This window comes from Falco rusticolus, chromosome Z (assembly GCF_015220075.1).
Source record: "Falco rusticolus isolate bFalRus1 chromosome Z, bFalRus1.pri, whole genome shotgun sequence".
Classification (NCBI taxonomy): domain Eukaryota; kingdom Metazoa; phylum Chordata; class Aves; order Falconiformes; family Falconidae; genus Falco; species Falco rusticolus.
In genome coordinates this window covers 83,968,130-83,984,806 of record NC_051210.1, presented here as the reverse complement: position 1 = coordinate 83,984,806, position 16,677 = coordinate 83,968,130, and the positions used below count along the sequence as shown (strand labels likewise).

At 41.5% G+C, this 16,677-nt stretch overlaps 1 protein-coding gene across 4 annotated transcripts in view; it reads right to left on the bottom strand.

Annotated features, from left to right (window-relative positions):
• WDR7 (WD repeat domain 7) overlaps positions 1–16,677 on the bottom strand; it is a 150,710-nt gene that overhangs the window by 40,430 nt on the left and 93,603 nt on the right. For all 4 annotated transcript variants that reach the window (XM_037374370.1, XM_037374369.1, XM_037374367.1 and 1 more), the window contains one exon: positions 6,658–6,844. In XM_037374370.1, coding sequence (XP_037230267.1) covers positions 6,658–6,844 — 187 coding nt within the window. The remainder of the gene's footprint in view (positions 1–6,657; positions 6,845–16,677) is intronic.

The following is a 16,677-nucleotide window of genomic DNA, read 5'->3' as shown; positions in this document are numbered from 1 at the left end:
ACAACACATTCTCTGAATTTCTTTAAGTGTCTTTAAAAATATTTCTATATGCAATATCTGATTTAATATTGTGAAAGCTTACAAATTGAATCCTTTGCAACAAAGAACTTCAGGGTGGTTAAAGCATTCTCTACCAAATTAACCATTTTTCCAGAGCAACAACAAGATGAGGTATGGATCGGTCACTGTTCTACAGACCTGAATTCACAAACCAAAGTTTACTATAATTTTCTTCCCCATTCCTCACCTCCACTGTATGCATTAAAACTACCGAATTTGAAAACCAATAAAGTTTCTGCAACAATAAAGATGTTCTCCTTGGCCTTTTACTTGTAAAACCAGATTTGCATATAAGTTAAAAAATCCTGTACAGATGTTACAGACAGAAGTGACAAACCGGGAAGGAAGTGGTATCGAAGTCAGGCCTTCAGGGGGGCTCATTATCTCCCAAAAGCAATCAAATCCCCCAGCGCTTCAGTACTTTTTTTCTCTAAAGAGGCTTCGTGTTTCTGCCAGCAGTATTTTTCCTTACAGGGTGCTTGGTAAAGCGTGCATTTTCCTGAAAAGCAACAGGCTTTTTGTTAATTCATTAGCATGGCTCAGCAGTGGTAGTATGTGGGCAGAGATTAACCCCCTCCGAGGCCAGGCAAGCTGCTCTGCACGGCCCCTGTCAGAGCAAAGCCCTGCGCAACGGGCACACCGCACCGAACCCCAGAACAAAACCAAAGCAGATGCAAAAGTAATGTATGGAGGGAAATGCTGGCTTTCACACCCAGACCTCTATTCTTATATTGACGAGTTTTAGGAGTTCTGTATGTGCAGCAAGAGCCAGCAGCATGTGTTTTCCCTCTTGTCAGCTTACAGTGCAGTGAGAAGTCAGAGGGCAGGATGAGGACATTTGAAGAATTGTTTCTGTACACATAACACAAAGTGAATGCAGCTTGTCCTGTAACGTGTGTCTTTTAACACCACAGACAATATTCTACCTGCAAACAGCAGTAAAAAACTTGGATTTGTTACTGGTTTTATTTGTGCTTTTGATTTATGCCTTTTAGCTCCAGAAGGCTGATTCCAAGTGGCCAGTATCCTGCATCACCAGGGAACGATGCCCTCTCTTTTCCCAAATCCATCATCAACCTCCCCCACACCAGTGATCTGAACACCTTCAGTTTTTTGGAAACCAATACACTATTTGAATAATGCTTCCAATGAAATACAGACTTTTAAAACAGGTAATCTGTTTACATGTGTAGCACAAGCTATTACAACTTTAGAGTCATGTTTATGTACTTCACTGCTTACAAAAAGTAAGGAAGGTATATTTAAAAAGCTGATTCTTAAAAGAAGTGGAAAACAACAAGCTACCTGTGAAGAGCTGAAGGTAAATGGAAAAGTTTTTAAGGGCAATGAATAGAAAATGTAATAATTGGATCTCTACCTTTCATGACTTCCACAAAGCAGTGCCAGATAAAAAACTTCATGGGACTAAGAATGTGAAATTTCAGCATATAAGCTAATGATTGTGATTAGGATCTCTTTGCTAACTGGACTCAAAGCAGGAAGCTGACCCAGCTGGTTGCAGAGAGATGCAAGAGGGAACTCACAAAGGATGTGATTCCACAGGGATCTTTTGAAGGGTGTAGACATGGGGCCATCTCACCTTTCGAGAAAGCTGCTATTCTGCACAAAGGACATTCAGCCCCTTTTCTCTCCTCTGGTTGGAGACTTTGCTTTGATGCTCTGAGGTGAGCGGAAGGGGGGGGGGGGGGGAAGGAAAGGTGGGTATATCCCAGCTCATTTAACAGAAACCTCTACATCAATACACTTCAAAAGCACCGTTGCTTATATGGGCAGCCTTGAAGTGATGGCTGAACGAACGGGAGGAACCGAAGCCCCTCTGTGGCATAAAGCCAGCAAGCACAGTACTCCTCCTCCTCCTCCTCCTCCTCAGCTCCTGGAGGGGCTGTGGGTGCCGCCAGACCCCTGCCCATCGTGTGATACAGCTGCAGGTCACTCCAGCCTCCTGGAATCCAGGGTCTAAACCAGAACTGACATGGACACATATCCCTGCTGTTTCCAGGTTTAAATCATTTCTGTCGGCAGCACGTGGTAGCGTGTCATTATCACCTTTAGGACCAAGTACCCAGCTCACATTTCTCTTTTAAAACCCTCGACTTCAGCAATTTTTTAGGCTGTGTTCTAAAAACGTTACACTGTATTGGAAGACTAGGGATGTCCCTGCTATATATCCTACGGCTCCACAGATACGATTTGTAAGAACATAAAAGTATAGGAAAGTTTTCCTACAGCCTAATTATTTTAGTGCGTGCATATATGTGAAAACATATGGATCAATTAGAAAACAACTTGCCAGCTGTAGCATATTATATCATAATCTATATCAAATTGTAGCTTGCAATTCAAAGAGCAAAAATAACGTACAGCCATGATCCATACCGTCATCCATGCCAAGAAATTAAACCGTAATAAATGCCAGAAAAATACACTTAATCCTCACAACTGAGCAGTTTCACTCAGCATGGCAGGCTAGCACAGTATAACCTTCAGGGACTAGCATCAACTGGGAGAGTGGAGGACTTATAGATACTAGAGTTTTGGATAGCAGCTCAGATATTTAATTCAGAAGGGAAAAAAAAAAAACACTGCTTTTTTGTGTCAATAAATGTGAAGTGATTTTTTTTTTTTTTTTTAAAAAAAAAGCAGAAGCTTTGACATAAAAGCTCTTTCATAAAACATTCTTAACATCAGGGAGAGAAGCCAGGCAGCTGTGCGCTGTTATTGTGTACACGGTAAATCAGGCACAAAAAGGGGCAGCTCAGCAGGGCACCGGGAGGGTAAGATGCACACTTAACCCCCTGCACACATTGTTGCTCTATTTCTTTCCATCTTCATCTGCCTGCAGTCAGTACTGTATCTGTCATGAATGTAACAGGCCATTTTCAATCTAAATCTTGTTATGGATTAATAAGCAAACACTTTCTCGCTTATTATGCAATTTATCATGATGAAAATTTCATTGGGCTCCTCAAGGCTACATGCTGATACATTCATTTATTCAGCGCTCTGTGGATAGAGAGCCATACTAATCTTTATGACAGCTAAGGATGTAATCGCAAGATGAAAACGACTTTCTGAAGAACCGTGTTCACCTGGCTTCTGTAAGTCTGTATTTACATACAATAGGGCTCAGGAGATTCTCTGGCAAGGTAACACATTTTGGTTTCTTTTGTCACAAGAAATAACTGGAGTTCAGACAAATAACAATATTAATCCAGTTTGTACATATTGATCCACTAACACACCACCACCACCACCACACGGCAATCATGCATTCTTTTCAAACCTTGAGGAAATTAAAACTGGTACATAAAACAGGTGGTAAAATCTGCCTTAGTATCACATAAAACAAAGTCAGAAACCTTAACACCTCCACAGATGGATGATAAAATGCATACATCTTATTAAGACAACCCTGGTCAGTTCCTTACTGCACACAGCATTTAAAATGTGTGTGTTAATAAGCAAGTATTTGTAAGTAAATTTGTAAAATAAAATTAATTGATAATAGCGCAGTTTTCAGTATTGTAAGATTTGAAACCAAATGCAAAGGTTACATGCTATGGGTGTGTAAAAGTGATCACGGCATTAAATGCCATTGCTACCAGCAAAACAATAGAAAAGTAACTAAAAATATACATACATTATTTAAAAACCTCACTATTTTCTAATTAGAAGGGTATTCAATAGTTTCACGCAGTGAGATATAGAAGAACAGTATTTACTGTGATTTAGCAAACAATAGCCTTAGAATAGAATGGAAAACCACCTAATTGTTTAAGGATTATTTTTTTTTAATACCTAAAGTGGTATTATTACTGCAATGCTGCAAACGAGAATATCTGTAAGCTAAGTAAACCCCCTCCTTCCGCTGAGCACACTGTTTTACATGCAGATGAATATTCACTTGACCACTGAAGGCCTAATGCAGTTTTTAAATAGTTTTAAGGTACTGCAGACATCTCCTCCTGCTTTCATGTAATACTCTCCTCTCCCACGCACTTCAGGGTACACCCAGAAAGCTCGTCAGATGTTAGCAATGCCATCAAGCAAAATATTACTTGCTGCTAAAATGAGCCTCTGCATTTTATGAAAAGAAATACAGTAAAATTAATTCTCAAATAATCAATTATGATGACCTTGGCAATTTCAGACACTATTTCAGACCTCCCCCAACTCCCCCCCTCCCCAAGCAAAAACCTTGCAAAGGAAGCCACAGACCAGTCAGTCCTCTTCCTTTTGGAATGAAATTGTTTCGCTGTTAATGAATTCTTTATCAATTACCAAGTGGTTTACAGATTAACTCTTAAGGAACATCACTAATTAAAATATTATGTAGAAAGCACTACATAAATTAAAAATTAAGCATGAAACATGTTTAAAAAAGCTAGGGAATATTCACACAGTACTTGGGATGCCAGACCGAGAAAGCACGTGGACTGTGCTTGGTGTGGACGAGGAAAGCTCTGCTGAACTGAACGTCGCGATCCACCCCGTCATTTGTATTTGCATGGAAACACGCTGCATCAGCACCGATGCAGAATGCAGGACTGTGAAGCTCTAACAGCCTATGCATTTAAGAACATAAACGTGCTTCACAATAAAAACATGCTGAGGTCTTATTAGAAAAAAAATATAGCAAATATCGATGTTATGTGATGAAGATTATTATTAAATTTAAATATTTTTATTAACCATAATTTTCCAAGTGGATGTCTGCAGAACTTTAATATACTACAGTATTAATCCGTACTGACAACAAAATAAATATGAAATTTGTATTTGCTCAAGGCAATTCTCCACCTACAGCAGGAGCTACATGTTTTGTATGTCCAAACGGACGACTAATTTGGTCTTATGCAAGAGCCATGTACCTACGAATGAAAATTTTGTCTCAGCAGCACTAACGTATATCCACTTATATTTTTCAAGGTTTTCCATTAAAAGCAGAAAGCTTGAAATAGCTTTCAAAGCCAATTACATAAAGCATAGTATCATTGTTTTATTTCATATAAACAGCCTACTATGGTTGCTTCTTACAGTGATTTTTCATTTGTTCTTTATTTATACACAGAAATGAGAGCCTCTCCACTTGCACGTTTAAGTGGTTTGCTTTTTTTATAAAAACTAAATACAGAAAAATTTGTTCAGATGGATTTAAACTAAATTTCAGACAGGATGATCAATTTCACAACAAACATTAATAAAAATAAGGACTATATGGCAAAACTCTTTCCTGTGCAAACAAGCCTGTTGTTACTAATCAGATTACTGGTGTGAGTAAAGACTGTTCATGTGAGAATTGGGGCCGCAGTTAAAATTTATTACATTTAGCCCTCAGATCAAAAAATCACAGATACTCAACAAAAAGGCCACTCCTTTCCTGCAAAGTTGCAGACATTGAATAAATCCCAAGCACTAATATTCAAGAATCCCATTATCTTAACACCAAACGCATTAAAAAAAGGCAAGATGCTACCTTTATTACACAAGTCATCTTAATGACTTCACTTACCCATTTAGACATAATTATTTGATGGTGTGATTGATAGTACGTGGCCTGATCAAGTGCAACAACTTGTGTACGTACCTGTGTACACATAACTAGAAGTTGTACAGTTACAGTAAATTTGAAGAAGTGGAACAAACAGGTACTTAAGAGTTCATGCACAAAAAACTCCGCCAAAACCCAGCATTATCTTTTTGCTGTGCATTTTATGTCAAAGCATCACACTTCTTCTTGAAATTTGCCCCCCACCCCAATTCCAAATACCTAATTTAAAGAAGATTTTATTTCAAGGAGGTTAGAACAGAGGTACAAGACAGCATACCATATAAATCTTGAGAGACTTTAATAAGTTGTTCTCTGACCCTAGAGACAGGCTGTGGTCTATTGTGTTTATGATTTCTTAGCAATCCTTGAATCTACAGGTTACCTTGATGATATTAATAGCGCTCCTAAAATAACTACCTTTTCCAAAACAATTCACATCCTGATGGGATGGCTTGTAAAACCATGGGGGAAAAAATATCCATATATTCAGACACACCGGTGAAAAATACCAAATACCTTCTGAAAATACCATTTTTACAGTTAAGAAAGGTTAAAAAAATATGTTAAAGGGACAGACATATTTTTGATACAAAAAATGTTTAATGCTCTTCTTTTCTCAAAATTACTAGCAATATGACCAGAAGATGAATGCTGTGTAGCCCCAAGCAACACCTACCAAGTGATTGGTGTCTCCCAGTTTCAGAGGTGGTGACCCACAGCACCAGGAGAAGCCAGCACCGCAGTGCTCCATCTCTCCTGCTGCAGTGAAACCCTCTTCTCCCTTCCGCGATCGCCCACAGGAGCTGCCTGAGACTGCAAACTGAGCCAGGCTAAAGCAGGCTTGAAATCGTAATTTACGTGGTACTGGTTCAAAAACAAAACTTGAAACAAGAAGTTATTCCTTGTCCCACTTCCTTGCCCAGTATCACAGCCATGGGGATTTGAAGCAACTGCTGCAAAACCTAGATGCGTAGGTCAGAAACGACACAAGTAAATGTTTGTAAGCCAGTAAAAGCAATACCTACTTAGCAAGCTGTTTCTCCGCATCTGCACAGAGCTCCAGAAGGCCCATCAGCACGGCAGAGACATCCATGTAGGGCTCCCACACGGTAAAGCCGCGGCCGATAAGGTCAATGGCAGTTCTGCGGATGGTGCTGTGTGCGGGCAGCTTGGGGCTGGGCGGCTGCAGCAGCAGGAACGTCAGTGCCTTGCCTGTCGTGCAGAATGGGAGAGGATGGGACAGTGAAACGAGCTGCAGAATGGATTTGGCCTTGTTTGCAAATACTGATAAGAAACACATATTATGAAAACCTGCTCAAATGTTACAGTATTTTGGCTTTATCCCACCAACGACCAGTTTGTTACTGGAATGAATCTGTCTGCATAGTACAGTGATCTGAATCAAACAGACCCATACCAATATTGCCAGTGGTGAGTCTTAAACACAGTGTTTTCACTACAGAAGAAATAAAACTAAATGTATTTTTGAAAACATGTAAGTTCTCTAACATGCCTAAATATTTCTGCCTGAAAATTCTGCAAAAAGTGAGAATAAACCAAAACATCAAAATCAAAAAGAAACTATTAAATAAAACTCCTCCCTTAAATAGACGTTTGCTAAGAAAACCCTGAAAATCTGTAGTAATATGTAATAAAAGCTTTCAGAAAAAAAGGTAGATCATTTTGAAAGGGCGTCTAAGAAAAACAAGCTTAAAAGATTAAACATGGGAAAACATCAGCTGAAATAAACCATGTTGAGATTACAAACTTTTTCATCAGTATCTCAGTCACAGCCAGAAGCAGTCCAGGCTAGATGGGCTTAACTGAGTGAAAAACAGCAAAAGTCAGTCACCAAAGTTGCCACAATGACTTCTTGTTTCCAAACGTGCCACATGCCTGCAGGCGCAGGGCTCAGGAGAGGTGGCACAGTCAGCTCTTTAATTACAAAATCCTGCGCTGCACTACGATGACATCTCCTCAGTAACTGATAGAGGTGATGTTTAATCCAAGTGAACTGTCCATCTGGGGACTTGCAGTGACCAACGCTGCAAAAGCGATGCTGTGTGCCCCCTTCCCCGAGCCCAGGGTGAGCATGGACCCCAGCAGCGTGGCCGCTTGCCCACAGGAGAGCGGCCGCCCTGGTGCTCATGCCCAGCAGTGCTTTGGCAGGCAGCTCTGGCCCGCAACACAGGAAGAAAAACACGCATGGACAAGCTGATAACCTGGGACCAGGAGCTCCGGGGATTTGCCCACTTTTCCTGCTCTTGGCCCAGTACAAACTGAGCAGGGGGAAGGACAGAGCAGAGCGCACTGGTGACAGCCCGGCAAAGGTCCCCAGCCCATCACCGAGATGCTCAGCAGCACTGGCTCCCGGGTGCGGGTGAATCGGGAGCCAGGTACCCATCTTACAGCAAGGGCTTCTCTTCCTTGCAAAATATACATTCTACTGATACCTCCTCCGCCACATCAGATGCATAGGGATTAGGAATGCTGGATTTGGGAAAGGGAACTTTGTAAGGCCTCCATATCACTCCATCCTGGGATAGACAATGGGATGTTTGTGACCACTTCTGTTCCCAGATCTCAGCAGCTCCAGAACCGTGCCTGGGTCTTCGGGTACGGAAACACTCCACAGCATGTGAGCATTTAACAGCACCACCTGCTGCACCTGAGCAGAAATCTCCCTGAGTGGGGCCCACAAATAAATGTTGAGAAAGTTGCCTGAAAGTTTACAAGATTTATCTGAGAATTGGCTCTCATATAGGAAAGCGTGCTTTAGCCCATTTCTTTCTAGGCCCACCACCAGTCTTGTCTCATGCATGTCCTACACATGATGATTCAACTACTGCCGTGACCGACGCAGTGCTCCCAGGCGCTGGGGCAGGGCTGCCGCAGCACTGCGCTTGGCTTTGAGCCCTGCCCTTGCGCTGATGCCGAGCACTGGCAGATAGGAGAGGCAGCTCTCCAGAAAGGGCAGGAGGCGCCCGGTACCAGTGCAGGCTCCGCAGCCCCAGACTGAAGAGCTGGGCTCGCTTTGCCACCTCTAACTCCGTTTTGAAAGAACAGCTGTGGCGGAGTTTCAGCAGGAACTGCTGGACATGTCTCCCACCTTTGCAGGACTCAGCGTTTGGTGGTTAAGGTCCGTTAGAGATGCAAGCTCAAACATTTATCTCTTGCAGGTGAAGGAACTGAATTTTGGGTCATTTGTGTTACGTTTTAGTGTCTTGGCCATTCAGACACTTATGTTACGAGACTCTGCCATCAGCACTGTCCCCTCAGGTCACCTCTTTGTAAACAAACCACAGCTGGCAACGATCCCCCTCCCTACTGAAAGTGGCAGCAGAACCTAGAATAACAAGACAAATTACAGAGAGCAGAATATTCAAACAAATATCGTATTTTTCCCTAAAGGGTTGTTATAATATTAGATCTGTAATTCCCCCTGATTTCACAACACACCCTTACGATGGCTACAGAGGACCATAGGCAGCAAAGGGAGCTGGTGGGGGCTGGGGGTGCCATGGAAGGTACCTGCTCCATCCCCTCCCTTCCAAGGGCTGCATGCGTAACACACGCATTGCATTGCAACTGCTTCACAGCATTGTGTCCAACCTCAGTAACTCTCTCCCTCCTCTCCACAACGCTTTTTTTTTTTTTTTTCTTTTAGCAAGAAATATAGCTTAAGGGAGTAGTGGGGAAAGAGAGAAATGATGTCCCCAAAAATGTCAACATACCTGAATTCTAATCCAGGTTCCACTTATTGAGGAAATGTGACTAATAATTTAATTTAATAGATTATTTTTAAATAAAAATAATTACATATATAAAAATGGGTAGGAGGGCAAAACCAAGCAACACTTCAAGATAATTTACCGTTATCTCATTCTAACCTCTTAATAATGTTCATTTAGCTTGCTATTGTGATAACTACTGATTTTAACAGGTTTTTCTTTAGTCTTCAGAACTGTCCTCTACAAGTTGCTCATTTTGTTTATTAAATAAGCCAGGCACCTGTCATTTCAAGCATTCAGAAAAGCCAACAACTGACACGTTTTTCTAGTCCATTCACGCTAACCCCTTATACATGTGTAACAAAACCTGAAAGTTTCTTCTTGAAGTGGACAGCAGGCCACGAAGCTCTAGTTTGTGTGAATTTTATTGTCTCAAATATTAAGAACCTAATTAAAAAGTGACTACTCAAACATTACTGCAATGAAACATGCCTACCAATTTCATAGGAATCCTCCTAGCATTGCTCCTGCTGAAACCCACCTTGTGTGAACTGAGCTAAGGAAAAAGATGAACTAAACAAAAGTCATTCTGCTGCCCGTTTCTTAGCATGGACATCTTTGTTTAAGCTTTGACTTGGCTTAAATGAATGAATTAATATTGACAAAAACATCAACTAAGCTAATGAGTTGTTAGTTAAGGCAATAAACATGTCACATTAGAGTCAGTGCAGTAAAGAGGTAATTAGCCCTGGAAAAGCTCTGCCGATTGGGGCTGCGGAGACCCTCTGCTCTTAACCTTTGAGTCCATTATGCGGAGCAGGACCAGGAGCAGCCACACTAACATGTCCTGGACCCGCAGCCTTGCCTGCGCTGCCAGGGCAGGTCCCTGTCATGCCTGGTGCTGATTCAGCATCTTTTAGTGAACCTACACACCTGTGCTGCCAACAAACAGGCAATGAAGGTATTTTAGTAGAAGTCTGGGCCAGCACGGTGATGTGGCAGAACAGATCCTACCAGACCAGAATGCAGATGTGACTCTGCTTGAACGTGCTCCTCCTGCTTTTGGAAGGGCTCTGAAATTACTGTAAGCAGGGGGTGCAGTCTTTCTTGCTGGAAATCTAAATAGTATCACCCTCTTTAAACAAAAAAGTTTTTAAAATCTGCCTTAGAAAAACACTAAGCTTTAATGATTTACTGCTATAAAACGTCATTAAGAAACAAACCAACAAAAACTCCTCTCACTGAAGACCGGGGTGTGACTTGCTAGACAGAATTACTTCAAGCCGTAATTTAGCAGAAACATAGCTTAGGAAATGCCATTCCTATAAAAATTTGTATTAAATTTTGTTCTAAATGTTTCATTCTGCATTGGTACACCTATGCTACAAGCATATGGAAATAATAAAAAAAAAGCAGCAGAGGAGGTAACCCAGAGCGCAGACTTTGTCCCTGGACCGAGCTGACCCTCATGTCAATACCAGGGAGCTACCAGGAGTACCAGAACCAGACTGGATTTTTCTCAGCCAGTGGAGAAGGATAAAATTTTAGACACAAGTATCGAAGTACTTTCAACATTTAGGATAGAGATAGCAAATCTGCCTGTTCCCTGAAATGATTTCTGTATATCCTCACAAGAAACACCCTACGTGACAGCACACAGACACCTGTACAAAAAGCTGCATCCAGCAGACTGAGGCGTAGGTACAAGTCTGCCTGCTAATTCATGTGTTTACTTGAACATTAAAATAAAGGTTTGAGTCATTGCTCCTTTTGCCATTTTTATTAATGAAAATGTGACATGAATACCAAAGCTTGTAAATTATTTTCAATGCATACAGCCCCTCAATTTCTGAAACGTCTTTCCTTGCTGAATCTCAAGAGCTTTGACCATATTACATCAGTCAGCATTGTTATCCCCATTTTGCTGATAGATTTAAAAAAATTAAATAATTTGCTCAGGAAAATCAATAGCACAGGCATGAACGAGACACTGATAACACTGATGCCCATTCTCATAATTTGCCACGAGATCAAGTATCCAACTAAATAAAAATGATGGACTCCAGGCATATGATTTAACTTGCTTTGCATCTTTTTTCCAGTTTTATGGAAAAAAGAAAGAAGTAAAGAATCATAGCCATATTTTTTTTGGCAGTCTGCCCTCTCTCCCTGTGTCTGTGGGCAGAATGTTTTTCTGCAAGAATGTAAACCAAATTGTGACCCTTTCTGGATGATTTGACATCTACCTGTAAGAAATGTCCACAGAAAGAGAAATAAAAATTGGATAGCTGGGTTAAAAATCCGTATCCCTTAATCCTTTCCTACTTCTAGTGCAGTGAATTTTTATTACGCATCTTCTCTCATCTTTCAAGACAGGTATAAAAACTGGAGAATGATTAACTAGTCATATTATTTGAAGATTTTTTTCTGAAGTTTTAGTGATGAAAAGATTTTTTTTTCCCCTACCATAATGTCAAATTTCCTAATTTTTACAGAATCCGTTTTCAGCATTTTTTCTGGCCTTTAATGTAATTTTGACCCTCAGGTTTTTTTCAAGTGAATGTGGGCTAGAAGAGACTTTTTGTTGATGACTTCAAGTCATTTAAGTACCATTCTTGCAACAGGTGCAATGCCTGTAACTTCTAAGATAATTTCAGAATTCACATGGATAAGTAGGTTTTTTCTTTCTTTTGAAAAGTATGGTCTTAGAGTATATTAAGAAGCGAAGTAGTTATTGTGCATGACGGTAACAAGACTGCATTTTATACAAAGTAAAAAACAATTTAGAACTAAATTTGAACTGCTCCAGCATAAAAGGAGAAAAGCAAAGAGGGTGAAGAGAACTGGTCCCCAACTTGTACACGTGGGATGAGGGAAAGCACCATAACCCTACGGAGTTCCCCGGCAGGCGAGCTGCAGCGCGGGGCAGCCGCACCATCACTGCGCACTGCGTGACCAGCTGAGGGGGTGCCGGGGCAGGACAGGCAGAGCCACAGCTTGGGTGAGCCTGACCGCTGTGCAGCCATTTTGTCCTGCAGGGCAGACAAGACAGCTGCCAGGTTTCCATCTGTGGCTCACGCAAGGACCGTTGGCTTCCGTCGTTGGTCGGTCACTTTGTGTCATTTCACTTGCTGTGCAACGATTCAAGATTAATTCTCAATACTCCTGATGCTCCAAGATTTTCCAGGGGCAGCGCAGGCTGCTCCTACCTGCCAGCAGCCAAGAACAATAGGACATTCACTGTGCAGGCAATCGATAGCGCCCACCCGCTCCTCCCGCTGCAAAGGAGAGAAACAATTCCCACTCGTGGGGCTTGCTGCTCCGCACACAGCCACTGTAGTGTTGGCTTTGCTCTTCCCGGGGCTGAGCAACAGCCCCTTCTATCACAAATATGCAAGAAGTAAAACAGTTTTGAAAAATATCTAGAGAAAGGTAGTCCCTGCTTATTTTATCAGTAAAATTTAAATTGTCACCTGAGGCTCCCGTTACCTAAAAAAAGAGCAAAAGTTGCGATTAGCAAATGAACATTTGAAACAACATGAACGACTAAGTCCTTTTTTGCATTTGTATTTGAAAAGGTGAACATCTGCAAGTGTACAAACGCTACAAGATGGGCACTGGAGCACAGCAGAGGCAATGATGCCGTTCTCAGCTCACTCCGCCATCCCAGCCTGCCACCCTGCCGCTGCACAGGGAAGCAAAGTTTGTCCTGAGATTTGTAACAACCTCTCAAGGGTTTGAAAAGTTAGTGCTTCCTAACTGAATGTGGTTCTGCAGCACATAGACACCTCGATGCTTTTTTGGGCAGCTAAGATGTTGAGTTTTAGCAATAAAAGAAAAAAATAGGTTTTTTTGCCTCATATCTGATCAGAAAGGAAGCGTCCTCATCCACTGTGAAGACTTACCACCACCAGAAATGTTATTTAATGCTAAGGGGGATGTTTTCCCCATGTAAATTATCTATGTAAATTCTGGAAATTTAGCAGAGGTTTAACAGGTCAGAACTGCCAACCCAAGATGCAGTAAATTCCCAGCATTTCTATTAAAGAGTGTAATCTACTGCTTTTTACATTATGAACAGAGAAAGAATATATTCTAAGTGGGCCAGACAACACTGCCCTAACTGCTTTAAACTTCAGTATTTCGCATATTCGTTAGGAAGGGAGACAAAGGAAAAAAGAAGAAAATGTTTGTAATAGCTGGTTTCCCAGTCTTTTCTGTCTAACTCTGGTCTAGTTCAACTGACCTAACAATGCCATTTTTCTTCCTCTTAAAATCTGCAGTGGGGGAATCAAATGCAAAAGCAAGATCAATTCTGTTCCAAGACAGTAAATGAGTTTTAGATCAGACTTGTTTCAATTTACGGAGAGAACCCAACTATGCTGCCTTAAATGCACTCTTCCCCTAAATATGAAATTCTATCAGTACTATAGAAAGAGTAAACTATCATCATTTTAATCCAAAATTTGTTTATAATCCAGCAGGAAGGAAAAGCCAGTATGACTTGGGTCATAACTGTGCATTAAACTTTGTATTTTCATTCCTGTTAATTGCATAATCTATTAAACCATGTTATTTAATCTAAATATAAAGATATTTTTTTCTAAATAAAGCTACTTCCATTAAAATGATCACAGTTTCAGGAAGTAGCTGTTTTTTTCCATAACAGCACTGACCAAACCCTGTTAATCTCAGAAGTTTTCTCCTGTTACATATTCTAATGAGTTTTTCTTAAGCAGTCTGGACAAGCTGTGACCCCTGACAGCAGAAGATGCACAATATCAATGAAATAAGTCAAGTCATGCAGCAACTTGCAGGAGGCAGGGGTCACAGTTTAACCTTCTCCATAGCACTGCTGTCCAATCATAAACTACCTACACCAACAGTGATGTGTATTTTATTCTTGACTGCTGCAAAGCCATGTGAGCATGCAAAATCTCAGGGCAGTCCAGCTATTTCAAGTTGCTCCTTTCTCCCAGGCTGTCACCCCAGCGTGCCTGTCCCCTCAGTTTCGTAGCACACCTATAGCTGGTCTGTGCTGCAGCTGATGTCATCACATTAGGCTCTTCACAGGACACCCCTGTAATTGATTCAACCAGATTTATCTTTGGAGAAAAAAAACCTGAGTGACCAGGCATTACTGGAGCAAGGGGTTACGTTTGCATGTACTTTAGTTTTTGAAGATGAAATCAAAGCTCTCCAAAGGCCAGGATGCAGGGTAAAGATGGCTCCTTTTCTTTTTGGCTATCGCTACACATTCTGAATTACAACCCATCCAAGCTATAGCTTGAAACAGAGACTTTGACAACACCATCTCTTATGCTAAACTGGTAACTACAGCAACAGAAAGATAACCACACGAGCAGCGATTAGTTTCCAACAAATAGATCCCAAACCAACTTACTACAGTGCGTCAGCCCACTGCTGGTGCTGATGGATGCTTCCCTGCAGCAGCTAGCTGTGTTAGTTTGAAATTGTATCCTAGACAATGTGCCATCATCTTTACGCTGCAGGGGACACAAGGACTGGCTGAGGACAGGAGTCTTCTCTCCCTGGAGCAGAGAAGGCTGAGGGGACCTCACCGCAGTGTTCCAGTACTTAAAGGGCAGCTACAAAAGGATGGAAGCTGTCTTCACAGAGAGCCACACAATAAGACAAGGGGCAATGGATACAAGCTGGACCATGGAAGGTTTCATATTGACATAAAGAGTTTTTGTACAATAAGAACAATCATTTACCTGGAACAACCTCCCCAGGGACATGGTGGAGTCCCCCTCGCTGGAGGGTTTCAAGACTTGATTGGACACATGCTAGATCATCTCAGCTCAGCTCCCTTTCCCACAAAGGCTGGAGTAGATGATCTTCCGGGGTCCCTTCCAACCTGGGCTGTTCTGTGATTCTGTAAGTTTTACTGCTGTTCTCCACAGCAATTTATCCAGCCAGTTGCAGACAATCCAGAGATATCCAAATATGATACTCAAGTCATACGTGTTTGAGTTGATTATGTGATCCTATGCTATGACATTTCACAAATGAACACAATGCTGATAAAACATAAAATTAAAGAAATTTGAGTTAATGAACAGGGAAGTATATATGTAAACAAGATTTTTTTTTACACTGTAAGTGCTAGCTAAGTCCAGCCGTTGCACAAGTGACGCAACTCAGATGCCTATATGGAAGATTGCATATATAATGAAAAGTTGGAAAGTACACTGATAGTATGTGCAAATAAAATACTTCAAAATCTATGGTCACACATACGCACTCACATAGAAGTGTGAAGATAGAACATGCCACTCTGGACTAGCTGAAGGACTGCTCGCCGTCCCCTCGCGTTAGCCACTGATAGAGTGCTGTTACAAAAGCTCCCACTGTAGATGATAAAAGGGAACTGCCCCCAAACCCCCAGCTCCCACCCTGGACTGTCAGCAGGCTGGACCGCATTAGGGTTAGACCCTTCAAATACCCTATATTTACTGCAGTTTTCATTACTCCGTGTCATTCCATAAATGCTTACCCTTAAACATCTTCAGACATGAGTTCCCCAGGCCAGTCCAAAGGCTTGGTGCTGGAGTAGCCCAGTGAGCCTGGGGAAGACACAGGGAAAAGAGCAGCTGCAAAATAGAAAAAATTATCTCACAACAAATAGTAAGCATCACTGCTTTCAGTTCTCTTCATTACCTGTCCCCAGAGCTGAAGCTATCCCTTCCTCTTCAGATATGCATAGTACTGGCAAACATCAGTTCTGTTTTTCTGACAATAAATTTCTTTTATGGAAATAAGCAAAATAGCTGTATAACAACAACAAAAAATGAATTATCTCTATTTTCTGAATTTCTCACCTAAACGCTAAACCAGTATTACAGAAAGTGCTTTTAATATCCAGATACTCATAGGCAAGGACTGTTGATAAAGACAGTCCCTTGGGACATGGTGGGTAGAGGCGAGCCCAGCTGATGCAGTGGGTACATCTGCTACTGCCTGGGATGGCACAGGGAGCAACCCGGCATCTCTGCTCATGCTGAGAATGCCGCTGGACTGTGATCTTTATATAAATGCCATTTCTAAGGGGTGCAAACGCATACACATTCGCAAGCGTGTGGAAATAAAAACATTCAAATTAATCATGGTACATCCCGCTAGCCTGATATTACATTTACTCAGGCAGGTATTCCCTCTTGAGCTACAGCCGCTTCCTGTACATACATTCCCTCAGGACATGAAACACATGGCTGAAGCCTGAAGTCGTAAGAGCTTAAATCAGCAATTATACAGCTCACAAATGCTGTGAGGTTTTCAGCAATGTTGGCA